General features: G+C 35.6%; 2 protein-coding genes across 2 annotated transcripts in view; one reads left to right on the forward strand and one right to left on the reverse strand.

Moving 5' to 3' along the window:
• Positions 1 to 5,460: 5,460 nt before the first annotated feature.
• On the forward strand, positions 5,461 to 9,856 carry LOC113039900 (myosin light chain 1, cardiac muscle-like). The gene is made up of 7 exons (XM_026198057.1): positions 5,461 to 5,640; positions 7,485 to 7,512; positions 8,375 to 8,524; positions 8,638 to 8,811; positions 8,915 to 8,992; positions 9,337 to 9,369; positions 9,606 to 9,856. Exons 1-6 carry the CDS (start codon positions 5,539 to 5,541, stop codon positions 9,363 to 9,365), a joined length of 561 nt encoding a protein of 186 aa, XP_026053842.1. The 5' UTR covers positions 5,461 to 5,538; the 3' UTR covers positions 9,366 to 9,369; positions 9,606 to 9,856.
• An 11,900-nt stretch (positions 9,857 to 21,756) lies between these two features.
• The window catches only part of LOC113039904 (corticotropin-releasing factor receptor 2), an 84,144-nt gene continuing 79,852 nt past the window's right edge, over positions 21,757 to 26,048 (reverse strand). Inside the window, exon 12 of the mRNA XM_026198071.1 lies at positions 21,757 to 22,284. Coding sequence (XP_026053856.1) covers positions 22,144 to 22,284 — 141 coding nt within the window. The 3' untranslated portion in view covers positions 21,757 to 22,143. The remainder of the gene's footprint in view (positions 22,285 to 26,048) is intronic.

Raw genomic sequence — 26,048 nt, forward strand, 5'->3', positions numbered from 1 at the left:
TGTTTTCTGCAGCACATTCTTCAGCTGAACTAAAGAAAAATTTGAGTGATGAGCTTTTAACAATTTCTAAATGGGTTCAAATTAACAAATTAATTTTAAATATAGAAAAAACTAAATGCATAATTTTTAGCCAAAAATACAATATTTCTAGGGCTGCAGATTTGAATTTATTTATTGATGGGACGCCAGTTGAACAAGTAACAGATGTTACTTTGTTGGGCGTGATACTTGACAATACATTGTCCTGGTCCAAACATATAGATCATATAGTAAGCAGCATGGGTAAAGGTATAGCAGTAGCCAGGAAATGTTCTGCATTTATTTCGTCTTTGGTTTTAAAAGATGTGGTGCAGTCAATAGTTTTATCGCATCTTGAGTACTGCCCTATAATATGGTCAAGTGCATCAGAAAAGCACTTAAAAAAACTTCAGATTGTTCAGAATAGAGCAGCTAGGTTGGTGCTCCATTATCAATTTCAGGCCAGTGTTGCTGATATGCATAGAAAATTATCATGGCTTTTAGTGAAGGACAAATTACATTTACGAGTGTTGGTATATTTTTATAAGGTAATCAAGTATCACACACCATGTTTTTTCTTTGAAAAGCTTGTATATGTTGGTTTTAGACACGATCATAAAACACGTCAAGTGAGTAAGTCTCAACTGTTTTTACCATGTCCACAATCAAATTTGCTGAAAAAGACTGTATTTTATCGTGGCTCTGCTGCTTGGAATGTTGTTCCTATAAATATACGTAAAAGTAATTCAACACATGTGTTTAAAAGAAATTGTGTAAACATGTTGTTAAAGGTATAGACGTACTTCTGCTTGTGCTGCTACTATTAATATGTATGGGTATAGTTTTGTGATGTGACTGGATTAGCAATTGTATTTTTGTTATTATTTTATTTGTTTGAATGATTTTTTTGTATTGTGCAACTCTGTGGACCCCAGGAAGATTAGCAACCACTTTGTGGAAGCTAATGGGGATCCAAATTAACAATAAACAATAAACTCCGATATTTTTTTTATGTGCTGCATCGTTACTCGTTACAATTATAATAATGTTACGAATCATTCCATTAAAAACCACTGCCAGAACTGTAGATGGCAGGTTTGATGAAGCTGGCACATCATTGAGCGAATCAAGCGAGACTGCGCGTGCTGACTGAACTGCTGTGAAGAGAGAGATGAACACCGAGCCGAGCCAGATAATGACTCGTTCACGAGTCAAGAACAGGTTGCATCGGTTCTCGGATGACCAGTAACGTTAGTTCTTTCTGACAGTTCGATTCAATAAACCAGTTGAAGAAAACAGTTCACCGATTCTTTTGCGCTCGATGCAATGGCGTCATTGGCGTTGACTGCACATGGGCTAATAACATTAACACAGAATCAGTTCAGAATCAATCACCAAAAGGATCAGTTCGGTTCCAGACGCTCTGCGTGTCGGTTTGCTTCACGCTAAATCACACATGCGCAGTATCATCAGCTCATCAGTTCACGAATCAGACGCGTCTGACAGAAACGGTTCTTGACTCGTGAACGAGTCATTATCTGGCTCGGCTCGGTGTTCATCTTCAGTTCTCTCTTCACAGCAGTTCAGTCAGTGTACTGTTTGAGTCAATGAATTACTCCGGGATATTGGTTTGTTTTAACTCAGAGGGAGTGTCAGACACATTAAACAAGTTAACAGCTTAATTCATCTGTGGATTAATGCGTATTGGAGACACGAACTGTTTAAAATGATTCAGTTCGATTTGGTGAACTGTTTCAAAAAGATCCGGTTACATCGAATGATTCGTTCGCGAACCAGATATCACAAACTGCTTTGTTTTTAACTGTCTTACAACAGACACAGAAGAGAAGACAATGCTGAATAAAGTCGTAGTTTTTGCTATTTTTGGACCAAAATGTATTTTCGATGCTTCAAAAAATGTGCTCTGATGTCTTACGGGTTTGAAACGACATGAGGGTAAGTTATTAATGACATCATTTTGCAAATTGGGCTAACTAACCCTAGTAACCGTTTTTTGTTTACAAGAAGTTACAGTCAAAGGAATTGTGATTGTCCTTTAGGTTAATCATTTGAAATAGTAAAAACAATATGTTCAAACTTTTGACTACTTTCTTTAATAGCTGCATAACACAATACTTCTACTTTTACTTTCAGTACTTGAGTAGTAAATTTTAAAATAGACTACTTGCAATACTTAAGTACAAAAAATGTTGAATACTTTAGTACTTCTACTTAAGTGTGGTGCTTAAAGAGCACTTCTACTTCTACTCAAGTCACTTTTTTGATAGAGCACTTCTACTTTTACTCAAGTATGGTTCTCTAGTACTTTATACATCTCTGGTCATGCCGCAATGCATGCTGGGAACTCACAAAGCCTTAACATTTTAACAATATTAAATTCTTTGTTCAGACAACTGTGTTAGACTAGTTGGGGAAACAATTGGGGTAATTTTGTTGGTCTAACAAGGATTTTTATGTACTTTCAAAATAATGGCATTTTTTAGTATTTGAAACTCAAAATGTTTCGTAAACTGGAAAATGAGCAGTTTTATTTTTTTACACTGTATTACGTAGCAATATTTGTTAGTTCTGTTTGTTGTTTCAGGGTTAGCATCATCTGAGGTCCTCTGAGGGGTCAGCATCATCTCTTCTCAGGTGTTCTGGATCCAGACTGGAGCTTGTGTAAATCCTAGTTACCACGGGATGTAAATCCTGTGACAAAACAGAGAAACAAATAGAGACATCATATGGACATGATGGACATAAATTTAGACAAGAAGAAGTGAAATCAAAGCTCGGTCACCTGCACACACACGTTTGAGCTAACAGGGGAAATGAACAAGCAGATCATTGCTGCACTGAAGGACATGTTCTAAGAGGCAGTGCTATTTGGCTGAAGTTAATTTCAGATCCTCACCAAGCAGCACCAATGACAATCAGTGTGGTCTGAAGGACTAGGAGAGAAAAATCAATTTGTCAAAATGAATTCATTTAAAAATAAAAATGCAATACATCTTGTTACAAACTGACAAATCAATAGACATACTCAAAACAGTGTATTTAATCCAAGTTTTAAATATTAATTAAATATAACTGTTTTATTCATAAAATGTCTCTCTAATTATATATTTGCAACAGTATAGTGTACAATTTATGTAGGGTAAAATGGGGGAAAGATGCCCCCTTTAAGAACAATGTGAATTTACTTTTAAATTGCAATAGTATACTTTTCAATAGTGAAAAGTTTAGCATGTGCAGGATGATGAGGCATCAGCCAACATGTTATTAAAAGAAAAGATATTCAGCATAACACAATGTCACAGATCACTATTTTCCAGAGATACAATTTTAGATCGATTAACCTCAAAACTGTTTCAACTTGCTAAATCTCACAAATGTTGACATGTTCTTCACACTAAGAAGAAATTACAAAATTACAGTATAAAATTAAAAACAGCATAGTCATTCTATGGTAAAAAAAAAAAAAATGGTTCTCTTTATTATGTATTTTGTTAAACTTTTGAAGAGGGGTACTGTATGTAATCATTTGAAACATTTCAACCCTGTATAAATGTGAGCGATAAGATCACTGAAGATCATCTGAAGAATCATTAGTTTAAACAATGGGACACGTTGAGACCTCTGATTCGTATGTGCTTTTTATACTGTGGTATGTGACTATATATAATGATCTCTCTTCATTTCATGGGAGTTTGATTAATAAAGAATGTTTCACCTTAACCATCACTACATATTAGAACTAAATAGCATTGCTTTTCTTTTTTGGGTTACTCTAATTGCTTCCGAGTTTCCCTGTGCATGCTCCTTTTCGCTATCTTTGCATTACTGCCTTTGTGAATTGTTTGCTGATCCCAAGCAGCTGCTTTTAGACGTGAAGGTCACTTCATAGAGGGTCAAATGACAATTGTCATTGTAATTCAGCTGCACTCCTCCCAGGGTTCATACCAAGTGAACAACAGGTCATTGCCAAAATAACTTTCCAAACAGATCTTGCATGGGTTACAAGCTTGTCTTCTGTGGTCTCATGTTTAAAATGCATTCAGCACTGATCACCTGATATAGTCTTTACACAGCCTGTGTTGTTATGCAAAGCTAGAGCCATTTATACCCATGACCAGCACACGGTTCTTTCCATCTGTGGCAGGTTGGCTGGGAAGGGAACTTCATATTTAGTTAATAGAAGTGTCAAATATAGTGGAAAATCAGTACAATCAAATCAATTTCTATTCTAAGCACTTAAGGCTGTAAAAAATAAAATAAAATAAAAAATAATAGTAATAATAATAATAGTACGGTTCAGTTAATGGCCATTATTCATAAAAATAAAAAAAAAGAGAAAAAAAAACAGCAACATTATTTTGCTTATATGCTGAGGTACTTTTATCGGCTGGTTGAAAATGACATATTTGCATGTTTATTGTTTACATTTATATGCAAACCTTAACTCCACCTAACAGCTCAAGGATCATTTATCAATGTTGTGCATCACAACATACATTATAAATACCTTTATGTTGCATTTGCTAAAAGGCTTAAGTAAAATGTTACCATTATTTCTATATTTTCTGCAGAGCATTGTTGCCACATTGAAGATGCATTTACTGTAAATTGCAACATTTTGTACAGAATACAGTATGTGCAATGTTTTCATCATGCATGGTTTTCTACCTTGTTAACAGTCCCTATGAATTCAAATGGCAAAAATGTTAGCTAATTGATTATTAATAAGTAAAAAAGTATATATATATATATATATATATATATATATATATATAGTATAAATATAAGAATATATACATATATATATATATATGTGTGTGTGTGTGTGTGTGTGTGTGTGTGTATATATGAAAATAATATGAAAATAATATCAGGTATGAAAATAATATATTTTTGCCTCAACGCTATTAAAAAGTAATGTTAAATAAAAAGTTTACAGACGTTTACTTTCTCAATCAATCTATCAAACGAAAAGGAAAAAAAAAACGAGAAAAAGAAAAAAAACATACCTTTGCATTCTATAACATGAGGACCCTCATTAACATTTTAGTACTTGAATGAATTGTACAAATTGGGATACCACCCTTGTGTTCCAATTTATCTCTGAACAGCAGGGTGATTCAGATGTGGCATGCATTATGAACAACTCAAGCCCAACGCTGAATGACAGGCAGTGACCTCCTGGATCTCTCATGGTGATGACCAAAATTCATAATTCCAAGGTTCTAGCTAAATTAACTCTTTAGCCCCTATTGGCCAGTACAGATAGACGAGAGTGTCTGTTGTCTGCTGAGAGGACAATGTGTCTCAAATAGAAGCCATGGGCCATGTCCTTTTACAGCGTTCCTCTTTGTATTTGGCACCTTTCTTGGACAAAAGGGGGCAGGACATACCTGTCAGACTGAGGATAAAGTGCCCTCCAGAAGCAGAGTCCTGCACCCAGAGCGTGTCTGACCCCGTGCTGTCTCCGTCCCTCCGTGTTGCATCGTTACCATCACCATGGCCCCCAAGAAGAAGGAAGAGCCCAAACCAGTAGCTGCACCCAAGCCCCCAGAGCCTGAGCCCCCCAAGGAGCCAGAGTTTAACCCGGCTGAAGTCAAGGTACTAACTCTGAAGAAAAGACTGCAAACTGTTTTATGATTGATATGCAGCTTTTAGATGCCAAAAAACAGAAGGAAATTTTGTGAACATTTGAGACTTAAAACTGTTCAGTTTAATTTCTATCAAAATTAATTTGCTGTCTTGTTTGACTAAAGTCTGTATGTATGTACGTATGTAACTACCGTCCGTTTGGTTTATACTGAGCAATGGGTTCTGTTTCCCTATGAGTTATGGTAAAGACCATGAAAATGGATTTGTGCTAATATTCCTGCCACTTCTGACCAAAGACTTTAAGGCACTCTATCAATTGAATGGCATCCGGTTGTTTTATTCTATCTAGAGTACAAAGTTATTTATTGGCATCATTGGTTTAAGAACCTTTAATATCTTTGGAAATTTTTCATTGCAAAAGGTTCTTTAGAATATTAAAGTGTTCTCCAGACTAAAAACTGCTCACTGCTCTTTGTGGAGCTAAAAATGGTTCTATGGCATCACATTGAAAACAGTCTTTCAGAACCTCGGTTTTTAAGAATGTAGAGTATCTTGATATCAGTTCCTCTACTGAATGTCCTGAAGACAAATATTACCTTCTCACAGATGACTGCTATGCTCTTGTTGCTTTCATTAATGTCCATGAGCTATATCAGAGTCATCACTGTATGTAGAAGGTGTAGCCTGCAGATTTATTGGCCGAGCATCTACAAATTCTTATCTTCCACAGTCTGCTGTTTTGGCAGTGTGCTGCATACATATTTGTTTAATCTGCAGAGCTCAGAAGTGATTTAGAAAGCCATTTGCTTGAACTAAACAATTGTCAGTATTTGTTTTGTTATTGTCTGAGAATTCGGTATTCTGTCTTTCCCACATCAAAATGTTTTAGCAACTCATAAAAGTTCCACATATTTAAACTCCAAACATATAAATACAGCATATCATCAGTAAAACCCAGTGGCCTATCACTTTCCGGACCTTTTTTTTTTTTCTTTTTTTTTTGTGCGGGTCTAGAAATATTTGGCTTTCCTTGTGTAAGGGTGGAAAATTGACAGTAAAGCTTAAATTTCAGACAAGCCATTTTAGTGGTTGGCATTTCCACTCTACACCCCATTTCCATAGTCTGAAAGTTTGGGGTTAGGAGAAGCCATAATATATGTTCCAACCATTGAGGTTTAGGCCACACACAATGTGATTTTGATTACCCTGCTCCAGAATGGACCACCCAAACGCTATGGTATTGTTAATTATGATACCATCGCAGATTCTCAATTTCTACAGATTTTGTTGAAGACATAAAGCAAGCATGCCATTCAACTAGAAGAGATGCAGTATTTCTAATGAGCTCTGATTACTGAGAATCATCAATTACAGTAACTATAATTTGCTGCATCCAGTGGCATTGTTTTTGTGATGTTTCATTGGGCAATATGCATTTACGAATCAGTATCTCTTCACTTATATGGACAAAATTGTCAGTGTCATGCATTTGTATCCTTCAATCACTGTCTGAGCCTGCTAACCCTGAATGGTAATAGTTTGTGCTGTAATGACAAAAGGGGTATCGGGTGTACACCCGCAGGGCCACACACACCCTCTGGCTCAAGGTTGCTCATAAATTCTTTAGGACAATGAGTCACAGGACAAACAGGATTGAATTTGAGTAACCAGAGCCTGGTGAGTGTGAGTGTGTAGACATTGACAGCTGCGTGTGTGTCCGGAGGACGGGTCGCACCCTGAAGGACAAATAGCACCTAAACATTCATAATCACATGGAATCTCATTATAGTCATGTATGTCATTTATTAGACTTCAAATTTCTGTGTAATATTTTTTTTTTTTCCTCTTGGCAGATTGAATTCACCGCTGAGCAGATTGAGGGTAAGCCAGATTTTCTGTTTGCATTTCAATATTACTCATGCTTGAAAAGTACATTTAGAGAAAACCTTAATTAAATCCTAAATTAAACTGCCATTGCTTGCATTCCCCGCAAATCAGATATTTTTTGTGTTGTTATTATATGTAATTTACATTAAAAAATACAATTAAAAAAATTCTTAAAACAAGATGCATTTTATTTATTTGACAATTTTAGGTTTGTGCTTGATCACAGGGGAAAAACATTGAGAAATACGTATTCTCTCAAAACAGAACCTTATGATTTTGCCACTTGTTTTTAGATAAATGGATTTTTCCCCATAGATATTTTGGTAGCACTTTATTTTACAGTCCTGTTCCTTATGTACACACTTTGTACTTATTAGAGTAATTACAATAACTATGTAATAACTAGGTACTAACACTGAACCTTACCCTACTACTCCATGTAATTACCTTCTATTACCAGAACTTTCTTAGGTAAGTACACTGTAAGTACATGTAAATTAACGTACTGTAAAATAAAGTGCAACCGGTATTTTTCATGCAAACAAATCAATGCAAACTATTTCACTTTGATAGCCACAATCTCTCTCTCTCTTTCAATTCAATGTACATTCATTTGCATGGCACTTGTCATGATAAATAAATATATCATTACAACGAAAAGTGATCTGTTATCTGAGGTGACTGTTATCATTCATATGGTGAAAAAGTGAGGTAATGGGATAGAATAAAAACTCAACAACACATTGCCAGGACAGAGATCTAACAGAGACTTCAAGACCTAAACCATTGGCAGCGTAGAGGGTTTATGTCTGTTGGAGTGTGAGAAGCTCAAGTCCGACTGTCTTCTTTTCTGCAGATTTCAAGGATGCGTTCCAACTGTTTGACAGGACGCCGACCAACGAGATGAAAATCACCTATGCTCAGTGTGGTGATCTGATCCGGGCTTTGGGTCAGAACCCCACCAACGCTGAAGTTATGCACGTCTTAGGCAAACCCAAAGCTGAAGGTGAGACCCTGAACCTGAGAGAATCCGTCCCTCAGATATCCACAAACTGGCCACTCTCAAACTGTGTAGATCGATCATTCCACACAGATTCATCTTGCTTATGTTGTTGGCAGAAATGCAAGTGAAGATGCTGGATTTTGAACAGTTCTTGCCCTTGCATCAACACATCTGCAAGGCCAAAGACCGCGGCACCTTTGAAGACTTCGTTGAGGGCCTGAGAGTGTTTGACAAAGAGGGCAATGGGACAGTGATGGGTGCTGAACTCAGACACGTCCTCGCTACCCTGGGTAAGCTTCAACATCTAAAATAACAATTCTAAATGAGTTTAATATTCTTTCATAGAGCACTGTGAATCTCTGTTGGGAATGTGTGCTCGTGTCTTCTCTGTAGGTGAGAAGATGAAGGAAGATGAGGTTGAGCAGCTGATGGCTGGGCAGGAGGATGCAAACGGCTGTATAAACTATGAAGGTGGGTTTGCACACACTTTCCATCGCCTGCTGTTCAGCTGTTTTATTCAATGTCAGCATGGCCAGTAATATGTGCTACCTTAAAAATCTATATCTGTCATCAACAGCTGATAACATAGTAACAAGTGACAATGAGAACCAAATAATTTATCTCTCATAAAAAAGCAATTATCTCTTAACTTCTAGATGACAATATCTCAACAAGTACAATTTTGACTTTGGATGTGTCAAAACTTTTTCCCTTACAAAATGAAAAGAGTTGACAGTTTAAATCAGAAAATTGGTTTAAACTAAATATGCATTAGCACAGAATATTGATTTAGAACTTTTATTTTCCTCCCACAGCTTTTGTAAAACACATCATGGCTGGCTGAATGGGTGAGACAAACCAGGCCTTTTCCACTTTGTCTTCAATGCATCATTATTTATTGATTGATCTATTCATTTATTTATGTTTTGTTATGTTGTTTTGGTGTGCATTCATAACTAGGTGTTTAATTCAAATGATTTCACTGTATAAAGCACTTTGATTATCATTTTAATGCATGTGCACTGAAGATTATTATTAGTGTTGATTGATATTTTTTAATGGATTTTATTTTCCTCTTCTTCAGATGATCAAGACACTTCAGTTGAGGATACAACATAATGTTGATTTTATTTAATCGTTGTCTTTTTTAATTAAAACTCACACAGGTGTTTCCTGCCATTGCTCCACTGTCTCCAACTATCTCTCAAACGTTGCTTTTTGTGTTTGTCCTCAGTCTGTTACGCCTAAATGACTCCATCCTACATCATACCTGTCTGTCAATACAAAAACAACAACAACAAAAAAGTGTAATAAATGTCACGCTTGGTTTTAACAGCCTCGTCTCTCTGAATCCTTTCACTTCACTATTCTTGGAAAACTATTTATGGAAGAGCTCTTTTCAGTCTGCTGCATTCTTTTCCTCTGATTAGTCTTTCTTTGTATTAAGATGTAACTGTATGAAAAAAGACAACATACTGTATACTGCCCATCTGAGGTCTGCTCTCTCAATTTCAATGCATGTTACATAATATATTACTTGTCATATTTAACATGTCTGTAATATTTCTGTGAAAATAATCAGATGTTTTATTCATGGCTGTTGAACGTAATTGCCTTACTATAATAATAATAATAATTCAAAAGAGAAACTCTAATGGTTTCCATTACAAATACCACTACAAAACATTATAAATCATCAACAATAACTGTTAAAACTATTAAAAAAGGTTTTGATTGTTGAAGGGTGAAAAATGGCACCTTACTGTAACCAATTTTCTAAATGTTTATTATAAAACCTTTCACTGATTGTTTACAGTTTAAAGGAAGATACTCCCCTAATTTGTGTCATGGGGCATAGGAGAAATGGTGGATAGATAGATAGATAGATAGATAGATAGATAGATAGATAGATAGATAGATAGATAGATAGATAGATAGATAGATAGATAGATAGATAGATAGATAGATAGATAGATAGATAGATAGATAGATAGATAGATGTTATACTCTCTAACAGAAGGTCAGGAAAGAATCAGCACAAGGTTTCAGTAAAAGCACAAGGCAAATCATAATCCAGCTTCTGAATTGTTTTTTTTTTCTTCTTCTTCTTCTTCTTCTCACTCCTCAGTCTATGGAGTTTTCAATCAGGATCGTCCCATGTGCTGGGCCCAGTGGTGATGTTCTCATTTTCTGTAGCAGAGGAGTTCACATCAACCCTTGATTTAGCACCCTTGTATTAACTTGTATTAACAAGAGGAATCCTGTCTCCCACAATCTGACAAGTGGTGAAGCAACGGAGGTGTTCCATTATCCTGCCCCTGATGTCATACACTTTAAATTGAGGTTAGAAAAAGAAGAACAAGAAGGATATATTGGAAGAGTTTGATATAGGCCTAACTAGAGAGAGAGATTTTTAGCTTTTAAGTTTTAACTTTTCAATCATTGTTATTTTACCATCACATCGTACAGAAAGTTTTATAATTGAGAAATAATTCAATTCAATACAAAATACTTTTGACCAAAAAAAAAAAAATGTCTTCTGTACAAATGATACATTAATTCATCGTCATCACTCAAATAATTAACATTTGTGTTTATGAAGCTAAACATTGTTCAAAACATTGACACAAATCATATTCTATTTATAAAATCATATTCTATTTCAACTCTCGACTTCATCAAAGCTCCATCTCGACCTCTCTTACATCAGATTTTAAATAGTCAGCTTTACCTGACCAATTTAAAAATAGTTTACAATAATGTTTTTGAAAAATCTTACAAAAACCCTCAAAAATATTCTCTAAAATAGATCAAATTGATGATCACAAAACATATGGAATACACGTTGGATAAATTTCTATACGTACAAATGGAAAAATAATTGAAATCAAAAATAGTCAAACTTTTTGTAAGTTTATTGTCAGATATTATGTTTGATACTGTTGTTTTAATGCATACACTTTTATCATAGAACAAAGAATGAACAGTGCTCTCTTGCACCCTCAATAGTGAGTGAACGGTGAACACTGTACTATTCTCAAATGTAGCCACTAGATGGCAGACATGCATTTCACACAAACTAGAGACTCACAGGAGTGCCTAACAAATTACTGGCTTTATAAATCATCATTGCAAAATATTGCAAAAATTTAATTAAAATTCTAAAATTGTAACCCTTAGTTTACCACATTACAAGACATCATTGTATGGTTCTGTAGTATTCAGAACTTCAAATTGTTTCAAATGTAAAACGTATGGTCAAGATATTACAAAATGATGATATTTTCCCAGTATTAAAGCAATTATGTTAAATGGCCTTCAAATAAATTTCCCCATGTTCATATCTTATCATGCATGCATTCATGTTTACATCAGAAATGGGTCTGGGTTCAAGCAATGAGTGCCTGACGTTCTCAACACCTGAGATTTTACATAATCCACTGCCAAGATGCTCTGGAAAGGACTACTAATGTGTTTTCACAAACAGTGACAAACATTAAAATGTATATGTACTTAATATGCATTTGATAATTGAATGAAAGCCATGCTGCATCAAACAAAAGTGTGCCGTCCTTATGGTTCATTCCTGCAATTTCACAGCTTAGTTTCCATTATCTCAGACCTCAGGCGGGTCTCCTGTGATCAAGAGCCCTGGCATTTTCACTTAAAGTCATCACGTCAGGTTCAAAGCGCATGAAAGTGTCCTACACGGTTCGGTCATTAGGGTGATAGCCAGTTTAATATGGAATATAAACGTGCTTTTAAATGAACAAAGGCCTGGATTTGTAACTTGTCATGCAGATAATGCAATGTGGTGATGCTTGTGGACTTTGTATCTGAGGCCTGCAGTGTGAATAGCAAATGGGGATTATTAGCAGCAAAGATATATGCCACAGTTTTAAATTCTCTGCTTTTGATATTTTTAGGATATCAGGATTGCAGTGAATAAATGCTCTTTTGTCAGAGAAAGAGGTGAATGAGAAAAAAACAACAACACGTAAAAAACAGAACTCAGTGATGTGGAGAATATCAAACCACATTGTGTTTATCAGTGACATTTCATATTTGACATGTATGAGAGATGGCAGCATTCTATAATTTATGGAACATTTTTCACAATAGGAAAAATGTGTAAAAACAAAATGCTTTCTCAGTAAAACAACTATTTGTTTCAGTTGATATATTTTATCTGTTAGTTCCCAAGCTTAACCATTAAATATCATTTTGACACTACAAAGAAAAATATGTTTTTGCTGACGGTGAGTTTTTCAACTGTTGTGGACAAACTGAATGGCATTTCAGGTAACACAGTTGACAATTTACCGTTTTGACTCATAATTTCAATGGCAGCCCTTGTCTGGCCAAGCAGATGTTATTTTCTTGATCGGGTTAACCTCAAACTTTTATATTTATATAAAAAAAAAACAAGTGACCCCAGTTTGTGTCAACATTTTTGTGAGAATTTTGTAGATAGCTGGGAGCGACTGTGAGTCTGTCCTCAGGGTTTCATCCCCAGAGCAATGGTCAAACCGAGAGAGCCAACCAAGATTTGGAAAGGGTGTTGCAACATCTGGAGCCAACAACTATCAATAGTGTAGTACGCCCACAATATGTTACCAGTATCAGCGACAGGCCTATCTCCATTCGAGTGTTGTTTAGGATACCAGCCACCAATTTTTCTCAGTCTGGAATCCGAAGTCCACTCCGTTCATGCCTTTTGTCCAGAGGTGTCACCACACATGGACTAGAGCCCGCGATACTCTACTCCAAGTGGGGGCGCGCACCAAGGCTAAAGCCGATCGCCACCGGTCTAAGCCTCCCGTATATGTCATTGGTCAAAAAGTGTGCCTTTCTACCAAGAACATTGCTCTCCTTTCCGTTTCCAATAAGCTTGCTCCCAAGTTCATTGGCCCGTTCACTGTCACCAAGATCATTAGTCTGGTGGCAGTCCACCTTAAACTTCCTCCAGCGTACAGGAGAATTCATCCCGCCTTTCATGTATCAAAGACCGTGTTTCATTCTCTGATTAATCCACTTGCCCCCCACTTCTTTCTCGTGGGTTCGTTCCGGTTCTGTGTTCTGTGGATTACGTCGTCATAACCTAAACCTTTCATCATCCCTCACCAACGCACTCAATACACCATCTCACCCATCCTGTGCTGCCAGCGAGGTCCCTGCTCCACCTGCTGTCAACTGAAGCTTTTCTCATTGATTGTCATTCATAATAAATCGTTACTTGCATTTTGCTTCCCGTCCTCTATCCTGCCATTGATTAAAAATATATATATATTTATGGACATAAAGACAATTTCAAACAATGGTTATAGCATATATTCTGAAAAAAGGTTAGAAAAAATATAATTATCACAAATGGATATGAAATGTACACTCAATTATAGAATGACCTGACACTGCATTGTCTATGCTGCAATTAGAACAAAATTATTCAAAATTAAATGATTATTTCACATAAAATGTCATATTTCTGTATTTCATGTTCATATTGCTGTAACTCGCCAAGATGCATCATGACAGTTTTGACACTAAATCTAACCAATTGTCGGGATGTGAATAAGTTGAAGGGCCACAGGTGATTCGATTAGAGACATTATCTGTCTGTTTGCTGGTGTAAAGAATGACATATAAATGAGTAAAAAATACCAAAAGACATATCCAGAGGTTCACTGTAAACAAATAATCGAGATTCTAACGGTACAGGACTTTAAAAATGTTACAGCAAAAACCTGTTAATAGTTTAATGATAAGTTTCCATACTATATACAGTGAATAACTGTAATTAATTTAATGCCATTTCATGGTGAAATACGTTTTGTAAAAAAAAAAAAATGTTTTTTAGAAGTGAAAAAGAAAAAGTCATTATATAACTTACAGTGAGAAATTGTAAATTAACATTCCCAGAATTCCCTGCATGACATTTTTTAAATGTTTTTTCTTAGTTTTTCTTCTGAGTTGTTTTCAGTCGAGTTTTATCTTATATCTAATTATATTAAATGAATGTTTATTGTCTTATTCCAGTATCATTTGTGCTGCCATGATGGTGTTAAGTATTAGTGTGAAAGACACTGTGTGCGCTTTTTACTGTATATAGGCTATAATTATTTTCATCCTCAGCTTGTGGAAAAGCTGTTTGTGATGAGCTTTGTTGCTTCATGCAACTTTCTCATCACCACCTATTTTGAACAATGGTTCAAAACAGATATTAGTTATTTTGTAGTTTGGTATATTAACATTGCATAATTTAATGAAATAAGTTAAGTATGTAAAACCTAAAATTTTGTGCCATGTTTTTTTATTTTTTATGATGAGGTTCTGGCAACCGCAGCTGCCGGTATTTTACTGTAAATTTGACCTTTTAAATGCAATCTTATTGCTATCATGTTCTTAGACGGACATTAGGGATTTGACCAACACATTTTAATTATATATGAGTCTAAGTCTGTCATATCGATAAAACTGTACCCAGATGTCATTAATGTCATTGAGCTAATGCTCTGCTCTTCTGTCTGGTCTCGGCTGAACTGTCTCATTTAATCCTATAGAGTTTTTAATCCATGCCGGTTAGGCTTTTGCAGTATGTTTGGGTCACTGGGGATGAGTCATTCTCCAGTCCCTCTGCTACTAAAATAGCTTCAAACTCCAGCTTATACTGCTTACACACCGTCAGTAAATGCTGTCTATAGTCATGGATGGATCTCCTGCTACTGCATTAGATAACAAAATATCAAACCAAGTGGTCCCTATATCTCTTTTTCTCTGCACTTACATTATCTGAAAATTTTTGCAATGACAATAGTAGCTGTAGAGTATGAAGTCAGTTCCCCTTAAGTTCAAAATTTTGCCAACCAGAAATATCTAATAATCTTAGGTTCTTGACTTTCCAAATATGTCTTAAAGCACATATTGTTACAGAACAGAAAAGGTGGTTGAACAATGAATTGATGCTCCATTTCCTTTCTTGCAAAAAAAAACCTCAGTCAGCGTATAAATTATTTAACTTGACACTCGTCCTCCCAAGATACATCAGTATCTGGATGTGATGTTCTCATTCACTTTATTTAACATATTTTTACAAACCTACATCAATATCCCTGTTGATACTCACCACTTTGCTAGTACTTTATATTAAGGGGTGTAATATGCATTGGTAAACTCTGTAGTAAAAAAGTGTAAAAATGAAATGTGACATTGGGAAAATGGGATTTGATGGATGAGTTAAGATCATTTTCTGCTATGACGAATTGAGTTTGCAGTATTACGTGTGATTTTCTTTATGTTTAGATTCCCAAAGACCACAACGTGTAAAGACAATAATAATAAACCTGACTTAATCAAAACCAAGTATTTAAATCAGGATTTAACCCTCCTTGAGGTCAGATATACACTGTAGACATACGCTTTTCAGAAATGTTTCTTAAAAAAATTACTTTTTTATATTTAAAATCAGACATCAGTCTGATGTAATCAGCAACTAATGTTGGCTAATCACTACATGAATTAAGTGTCAAGAGACGAGAGACTTTTTTCTGCAATGTTTTATATTAAAACAATAACCCAGTTATGTACATTGTTTACATCCTCATACTTTTACAATTTAAGGCATCTGGGTTTTTTCATTAAATTACAGAAAATACATTATATACAAAGTATGTTAAAAAGCAAACATAAGCAAACAAATATAAAATATGGTAATAAAACATTCTGAAATACAAAATTAATTTAAAATGAAATGATATACAAAATGTATTGTCTTTGGCAAATATACAGGAGAAAAATTCTTCTATAAGAGAAACCCTTCTATAATCTACATAATTCATAGATAACAGATTAAATTTTTTATTTTTATTTATTTATTTATTTAAACGATTACACTTTATAAACTAAAACTAGATTCATTTATTTACTGCAAGTCAATGTATTAAACCATTTAAACAGATTTTAAACATAGAGGCCTAAAGGGATTTGTTATCTTGTGGCTCCCTCTGGGGGAGAACATAAGTATTCTGGCCTTTATCTAACATTCCCATTTGTTACAAGCATTTTCAGTTATAGCTCCCTAAGGCTGGAATTTGACACAATTTGCTGTATGTCTTCTGAATAACGGGTCAGCATTGTATCCAGTATTGTTAAGTTTGAACATTGTGTTAAGTCAATTGCAGTTATAATTCAATATACAAAAACTGGCGATGCCTGACCATTTGATTGATGATGTTTGTCATGAGGGTCCACAGGTGATAGGTACCACGTTTCATGCAAATTAAAGTTAAAAAAAATTAAATCAAATTAAATTTATTTGAAGATGACGGACAGACAGACAGATTACAAAATTATCATCTTTCTCAGGGATCGGCAAAATCGACTAAAAACACTGTATTATTCATGACAGGTCAGTAGATGGCGATGCTATTTTTTAACATCTCAGAGGACCTCAGATGATCTAACCCTGAAACAACATACAGAACTACCAAATTTTGCTAAACCGTATTTTTCGGACTATAAGTCGCACCTGAGTATAAGTCGCATCAGTCCAAAAATACGTCATGATGAGGAAAAAAACATATATAAGTCGCACTGGACTATAAGTCGCATTTATTTAGAACCAAGAACCAAGAGAAAACATTACCGTCTCCAGCCGCCAGAGGGCGCTGAGCAGCATAGAGTGCCCTCTCGTGGCTGGAGACGGTAATGTTTTCTCTTGGTTCATGTCAAATTAATTTTGATAAATAAGTCGATCCTGACTATAAGTCGCAGGACCAGTCAAACTATGAAAAAAAGTGCTACTTATAGTCCGGAAAATACGGTAAGTGGGATTGCGTCATATCATAATTGCTGTTAATAGTGTTCATCGTCTGTTTGTCTAAGTCTTTAATTTTTGCCCAAAATTTTTTTTCCATACTTAATGCACATAAACTGACAGTCACCACTGATAAGCTACTACTAAATATTGTAGAAACTTTATTTTCTGTAAAGTTGTTTTGCATCATAAAAAGTGCTATACAAATAATCTTTTATTGAATTTAATATATTTTTTTAAGTTTTTAAAGTTATTAGTTTATTAAAGAAACACTATGTGCCTATGCACATTCCTATAGACTGAACACATAATGCATATGTGCACAACATCACAGTTTTCACACATTCACATTTTTATACACAGAAAATAATGGCATCATTTTCAAAAACATGCACTTTAAAACCTGTTTTCAAATGTTAGCATTTTCGGGGCCCCAAAATTTTGTTGTAGTGTAAATTAAAGGCCAAAATGCATAAAAACCCTAACTAAAATTAGTTATGGTATTATTATAATTAATTAATAATAAAATTATTACAATAAAAGTGTAGTAAACATTTTTTTCTGATTGATTGCTATTTGTATAACTACAGTTTTATTATAAATACCATGGTTAAACTATGGTTTGTGTAGCAAAACCATGGTTAATTTGTGGTTACCATGGTTAAAGGGTTAGCTCACCCAGAAGTTTAAATTAGCCCATGAATTACTCAACCTGTAGTCATAGGTGTATATGACTTTCTTCTTTATTATTATTATTAGAGTTATATTAAAAATGGTCTTTGATCTTTCAAGCTGTTTGATGCCACACAGCAGCTGTTGCACTGCATTGGTCCAAGAGAAGTTAAGTAAAAAGCACATCCATTAAAAAAAAAAAAAGTGCCTCACACGGCTCCAGGGTTTAAAAAAAAAAAAAGTTTGTAAGAAAAATATCCATATTCAAAACATAATAATCACTGTAATTTAGCTTGTACTCACTGTTGTACACTGGAAGCAGTTTCGGGGGAATGATGTATATGAGGTCACCTTTGCGCACTAATGGATTATTAAATTCAATAGTTATTGCACTGTGAATTACCATGAACTAAAAGTGAAAAACTGTATTTCATTAACATTAACAAATATGAATAAATCCTGTAATAAATATAATGTTCATTGTTTGTTCAAGTTAGATAATACATGAACTAACATTAACTAATGGAGCCTTACTGTTTAATGAACTTTTACAACAGCATGAAGCTGGTTAAAGGTCTCGCCCAGTAACAAACTAAGGCAAAGGTGGAAGAAACTGAACAGAAATGTTGAGAAAGAATTTGAATTATATACATCAGTTTGGGAAGTGTTACAAACAAACAAAAATAGATACATACATACATACTGTACATACTGTACATACATACCTACATAAGTTTGCCATACTGGATCAGGGTTTAATGTGGTTATGGATAACAATCTGGTGGCCTATTTGCAAATAGCCAAACTTGGGAAAGGACGATGTTGGATGGCCCAGTATGCTAGTTTTGATTTTGTAGAGAAGTCCAAGGCTGGACAAGAAAAATGTCCTGCTTGCACTTGTCCAGATGATGGCAGTGAACAACAACCACATTTAAGGTTTAAAGGTGCAGAAGTATCACAGGATGTTTCCATTTGACTCATGCCACATATATTTAAAGTGTTCTAATTGCAAAGTGAAAAACAAATCAATCAGTTTTGTAATAGATTTGTAATAATCTTGACCAACGACTGACTCTAATACAAGAGTGTCGGTCTCAAATGGTTTGTCTAGCTTCAAACTGAGAGGACTTATGGAAGTCATACTATAAAGCACTGGCCCTTGCAAGTGTTGAAAGAACGATGTGAGCTGCTATTTGCACTGACTTTAGATGATGAATGCTGTATGAAGGCTCCATTTGTTGTTTGACTGTGAGCAGTGAGAGAGCAACAGAGCACTGCTGAAATAACAGCATGTGAGGCAGGTTGATGACCTGTTATTAAAGTTTTTCTCAGTCGCTTTGGTACATTTCTCTAATCACTCTTGAGATTTGCAAAACAGTAAGTGCATTTCTCAAAACAACTCGTACAGATATCAAAACACAATGGATGACCTGCAAAAGCCAGTCTCTTGCTCAAAATCCTTAGTTCATCTCTCAAAAATAAATATCTGTGTCAATGAACATATCACTGCCATCAGAATGACAAGTCCTTGTGTCATAGTTTACGGAAAAGACAGTCAAATTGCTTAGTCATGTTGTCAATTTAACAGTGGAGGGATGTTCTGATGTAAACTACTGTATTGAACAGTATGCCATATGCTTATGTATGCCATATATCCATTTCAAACGTACACATGTACACATTACTGTTTGTGGGATGTTGATTGAAAGAGACTGGATAGAATTCCCAGTTACACTTTTACTAGTGGTCTGACCAAAAAAATAAAAAATAATTTTACAATGCCATTGTGATATAGAAAAGGAAATATGGGAACAAAGATGAAAATAATTCCATTTTCAGAATTTGTAACTCTTGTGTTGTCCTTTGTCTATACAGTATAAGCTTTCCAACTGAAGATTCATAAGATGAACCTTTGAGCTATTTCAGAGAAAGGGTTTATCATTGGTTTATCATCTACATTCTCTTCATTAGTCAAGATTCACTTGCACAATTCATGCCAAATTGACAAAACATCTAATAATAGTGTGTAAAAATACAAATAAAAAGTGTGCTTGGCAGTTTATGACAACTAGATTAACCATTTTGCATTTAATGACTTATATGATGAACTAAAGACTAGATGTTTTGGGGGGTAAGACTATTGCACAGAAAACTGTATAATACATTTTGAGCAACATGACATTAGCAACTGATAATGTAGGAAACCGCAGATAAATGTGCGTAATCAATTGCATGAATGTACAAAAGCAATCGCAACTTGTTCAAAAGAATGAGAAACTGGTTTTATGATGTGTATTACAGTTTTTCTCAGTCGCTTTGGTACATTTCTCGAATCATCCTTGAGATTTGCAAAACAGTAAGTGCATTTCTCAAAACAACTCGTACAAATAGCAGAACACAATGGATTACCTGCAAAAGCCAGTCTCTTGCTAAATCCTTAGTTCATGTCTCAAAAATAAATATCTGTGTCAATGAACATGTCAGTGCCATCAGAATGACAAGTCCTTGTGTCATAGTTTACGGATAAGACAGTCAAATCGCTTAGTCATGTTGTCAATATCACTGATGTATGTTCTGATGTAAACTACTGAACAGTATGCCATATGCCTATGTATGCCATATATCCATTTCAAAAGTATACATTTACACATTACTGTATGTGGGATATTGACTGAAAGAGACTGGATAGAATTCCCAGTTAAACTTTTACTAGTGGTCTGAACAAAAAGAACAAAAAACTCCTTTACAATGTTTTTGTGAAATAGAAAAGGAAAAGGAAATATGGGCACAAAGATAAAAATAAGTCAATTTTCAGAATTTTTAACTCTTTTCTTGTCTTCTGTCTATACAGTATAAGCTTTCGAGCTGAAGATTCATGAGGTGAACCTTTGAGCTATTTCAGAGAAATGGTTTATCATTGGTTTATCATCTGCATTCTCTTCATTAGTAAAGATTCACTTGCACAATTCATGCCAAATTGACAAAAAGTCTAATAATAATGTGTAAAAATAAAGATAAAAAGTGTGCTTGGCAGTTTGTGACAACTAGATTAACCATTTTGCATTTAATGACCTATACGATGAATTTAAGATTAGATGTTTTAAGGGGTAAGACTATTGCACAGAAAACTGTATAATACATTTTGAGCAACATGACTTTAGCAAATGATAATGTAGGAAACCACAGATAAATGTGCACAATCAATTGCATGAATGTACAAAAACAAATCGCAACTTGTTCAAAAGAATGAGAAACTGGTTTTATGATGTGTATAAATGACTAGATGATGTGGAGGTTGTACAAGTAGTTTTGAGAATTTCATTTTTGATTTGAGAAATGCACCAAAGTGACTGAGAAAAACTGTAATTTTCTGGCCTTCTGTGTTTTTACTGGACACTATTAAATATCTTCCAAAGTAATACTGAATGTCTGGATCGAAACAGTGAAGAAGTACCAGAGAGAACAAGCGATTGATTGCACAGGTGAAATAATGCAGCATATAAATCAAAACTGTCTAACATTAGCAAATGAAATGATGATGAGGAAGTGGTTTAAGACTGTGAAGATTCATTGCTGTTGATGGACTACAGCATCTTGATCATCGTTCTGAATCCAATCCAAACGTGGAATTAACAACAACAACAAAAACGTTTTGGTCAAAATGTTTTGCTTTTTTTTTTTTTAAATAAAACTTGCCCACATACAGTACAGGTGTAGATAAAACAAGAATGCATGAAGCTCAGCATTTAAAAAAAAAAAAGGCTCTGTTATATCGTTTGACATATTGCATGTTCAGATATCCATATAACAAAATATTCCAGGGACCATGACATTTCTGTTAAATTATCAAAATGCTGGCAACTTTTAAAAAAATGCTGACAGATAGATAGACGGAAGGGGTGATATTCTGGATTGTTGCAACTATTGAGTAAAAATAAACATTTAATCAGTTCAGTTAAAACCCTTCCATTCAGGGTCCATTATCAAAATTAAACAAGAGATATAAATTAAATTCACTGCTTGTCAGATGTCACACTCCTGACCATAAAAAGCCAAAAACAATCACTTGGTCTGTCGTGCCACTTGCAGTCCAACTATGTGGCTGAATTATAAAAGAGGAAATGCTATAGCGTAAAGGTCAGACGGCTGTGGTCTGCTTGATGCTGTGAAAGCTGATGCGGGTCGGGGAGGTGGGGATGGACATGGCTCTCGCCACTCTGACTCGCAGCGAGTGTTTGTCTTGCCAGCGGTGCCATCGCTTTCTGGCTGCGGAACGTACCTATAAAGAAAAAAAAACATGTAATCTATGGTATTTTACTTGCAGCTGCTTTTCTTCACTGATTGTGAAGGACAATCTGCAGAATTCCACAAAATTTAAAACATACAGTACTACACTCTTTTTTTTATGCATTATAAAATGCATAGCTCATTGCTTTATGGTTGCAAGAACATTCTGAACCTTGTTTCCAAAAAGCATCCTAAGCTTAAGTATATTACATCTTACAATTACATTTTACAATTAATTTTAGTCATGCTACCTGTTTATTCTTTTCAGTTAAAAACAATAGAACTGCATAAAGCATATGCTTTTATAGATATACAGTATATATATATATATATATATATATATATATATATATATATATATATATATATATATATATATATATATATATATATATATAAAAGAGCAAGAAGGACCCAAAAGCAAAGGCCGTTTCTGAACATTATTGAGAATGCACACGTTATTTTTTATTTTATTTTTTTTTAAGAAAAAGGAGCACCAACACCAAAACCTCTTCCAAGTTATGAAGTATGCTGGAAGGAGCAATATGGTTTAGGGCTTCTTTGCTGGTCAAGAGCTTTGTTGTGCAAGCAGGGGGAAAAAATGATTCATCAAGGGATTTTACAAAGGAATGTCAGGACAGAAAGGTTAGGTGATCCAAAGCACACAAGCAAAATCAACTAAAGGTTGAAAAAGAAAAAGAAAAAGAAATGTTTTCCTGAACCCTGACCGTAAGTCAATTCAGATGTCGTAGCATAACCCAAAGAGAGCAGAGCTTTAAAGACAACCTAGATAATTTTATGATTATAAAAAAGTAAGTTAGATGGGTTCCTTTCATATTTTAACTTAGTAGCACACCTTAGTAGCATGCGTCTCCAGTGCCTCAAAAACACGCACTTGCAACATCACTCCTCAGATTTCTCTTGTTCAGGAAGATGATTTATCATGCTTCAGCAATCCAAGTTGAGTCATTTTATCCTTCCTCATGGTGGAACGCAATACCCTCTTGAAAATGTCTCAGTGGACTTTATTACGACAGAGGACATGCACTATAAATGTTATTTCTTTAGTTTTTTCTGCTTCAAACACATTAAATTCAAGCACTGACTGTCCACTTGCTGCCTAATATATCAGATGTCATTGTAACGATACAATCAGTGTTATTTATTTTACCTGGCAGTAACTTATCAGTGTATACACATGCCATACCATACCAGACCTTTAGTAAATATATTAGTTTAGTTAACATTCAGATTAATTGCTCACATCTTTGCTGATTGTTTTGCATTTTTATGTTGATTTATATATATATATATATATATATATATATATATATATATATATATATATATATATATATATATATATATATATATAATGGCTGTCAAATGATTAAATTTTTTTATCAAATTAATCAGAATTTTCAGTGGATTAATCATGATTAATCACTATTTGCAACTACACCTGAATCCTAACCATTTTTTTTCTGAAATGCATACCAAAAGATAAATAACAGGACACAGATACATAATTTTCATGTATTGATTCATCAATATGTGGTTCTTTTTTTCTGAATTTCAAAAGTTTAACATTTACTTAGATCAAATTTACGTGAGCACTATATCAAACCATGCCATTTAACTACAGATAGTGTAAGAGTTTTAGGTGAACCAGTGGTTAAATATAGCCACATATCTATGAAATTATGGATAGAGAAACTCAAAAGAATGAACTCAGAAACACAAACATGCGCCACAATCACATAAGCAGCACTCTGGGCACTCTTGTTTTTGGGAGGTGTTCATTTGCTCTGCCACAATACTTTAGGATCGATATTTTCACGTTCTGAAGGCTTCAAGTGCCAGTAAAACCAAGTAAAAATGCATATGCTTTTCCAAACAGCTGTAATTTTCGCTGCATTGCATGTAGGCGTTCTGCGCATGCGCAGTGTGAAACACAGGACGCTATAACACAGTGATCCTCAAATCTGGCTCGCGAGATCCACTTTCCTGCGAAGTTTAGCTTTAACCCTAATCAAACACGCATGAGTTTGCTAATCAGTGTCTTTAGGATCATTAGTAAATCACAGGCAGGTATGTTTAATTGGAGTCTGCGCTAAACTCTGCATGAAACTCGCGAGCCAGATTTGAGGATCACTGCTATAACAGGAAGAAGATGAGATGAGTGAAGTGACATTCAGCCAAGTATGGTGACCCATACTCAGAATTTGTGCTCTGCATTTAACCCATCCGAAATGCACACACACAGAGCAGTGAACACAAACACACACTGTGAGCACACACCCGGAGCAGTGGGCAGCCATTTATGCTGCGGCGCCCGGGGAGCAGTTGGGGGTTCGATGCCTTGCTCAAGGGCACCTAAGTCGTGGTATTGAAGGTGGAGAGAGAGCTGTTCATGCACTACCCCCACCCACAATTCCGTCCGGCCAGAGACTAGAACTCACAACCCTTCGATTGGGAGTCCAACCCTCTAACCATTAGGCCACGACTTCCCCTAAGAAGAAGCTCCAGCGTATCAACTACCAAAGTCGTCTCTGTTTATCGAGCTTGGCATGAATGTATTTGAGAGTAACTGGGGTAAAACCTTAAGCTTCTTCTGTGTTTTCGTCGCGGCGCTCGCCGCTGTTTTTTACTATCTTGAGAATTCAGAGATCGACGAGACTTTCCTAACCGGAATAATTTGTCACACTGCGCATGCGTGAAATGCGTTAAAAAATTTGACGTAATTAACGACAACCAACTAATTAACGCCGTTAACGCGCTATTTTTGACAGCCCTAATATATATATATATATATATATATATATATATATATATATAGTTCCCTTTCGAAGGGAACTTCGACAATACGTCAACGACGCTATGGGGAACGCCTCAGGTGTGACAGGTGTCTGAAATCAAATATCAACTCACAGCAATCATGCTGACCGGCGACAGCCGTGAATCATCAGCTTGAATGATGAGCGTGCGACCTGGATATAAAAAGGGCGCCTTGAAACCATGACAATATCCTTTTCATTTTCAGGGACTGTTTTGTCTGATTTAAACGTCTGCTTACAGCGAAGAAATGAAACGCACATCTAAGGCAAGTCCTAAAAGTTTTGTGAAATGTGCTGACCCGTGCCCAAGATATTTGTGCCCAAGATAGATGTGTGTGTACTGTTTGGGTGAAGAGCACGCACAGGATGCTCTTGAGGGAGCGTCCTGTGCAAATTGGGAGCGTTTTCCTATGAGAACGCTCCGGTCTCGTCGGGCTCTCTTCTCGAGGGAAGAGAGTTCAGCGTCTGGTCCTCGCGGATCGGGTCCCGCTCGTGCCGAGGCAGAGCGGCGACGCGCTTCATGGGGCTCCCAAATGGAGCTCGCTGACAGTCTCGAGAGGGGCGTTAACCTCTCCGACGCGTCATCGGCTGACGAGAGGGAGCTGCAGGTGGATGACGGAGACTTTTCTCCTACTAATACTGCAGCGAGTGCTCTTCAGGCCGGGCAAGAGATGGCTGAGGAGGTTGATTTAGATCCTCAACCTCGTCAGCCATCCTGCCCCGTGTACGCAGAGCTCAGCAGGGCCTTCCATTCCTTCCTGATCTCCATTCAGAGAACGAGAGGGCATGGAAGAAACCGTACTCTGCCCGTATTCATCGACATCAACGGGGCAACTTCGCTGATGTTGAGGGGATCGGTGAGTATGGTTATGTGTCGATGCCGCCCGTTGAAGAGACGTTTGCGAACTATCTAGTTTCT

Source organism: Carassius auratus, chromosome 2 (assembly GCF_003368295.1).
Source record: "Carassius auratus strain Wakin chromosome 2, ASM336829v1, whole genome shotgun sequence".
NCBI lineage: Eukaryota > Metazoa > Chordata > Actinopteri > Cypriniformes > Cyprinidae > Carassius > Carassius auratus.

Excerpts from the sequence above, each read along its gene's own strand:
- LOC113039900 (XM_026198057.1), top strand. The coding sequence starts at position 5,539 with ATGGCCCCCAAGAAGAAGGAAGAGCCCAAACCAGTAGCTGCACCCAAG. Across the intron at positions 7,513-8,374 it reads CACCGCTGAGCAGATTGAGG|ATTTCAAGGATGCGTTCCAA; the intron begins GTAAGCCAGATT and ends TCTTTTCTGCAG. Across the intron at positions 8,993-9,336 it reads CGGCTGTATAAACTATGAAG|CTTTTGTAAAACACATCATG; the intron begins GTGGGTTTGCAC and ends TTCCTCCCACAG.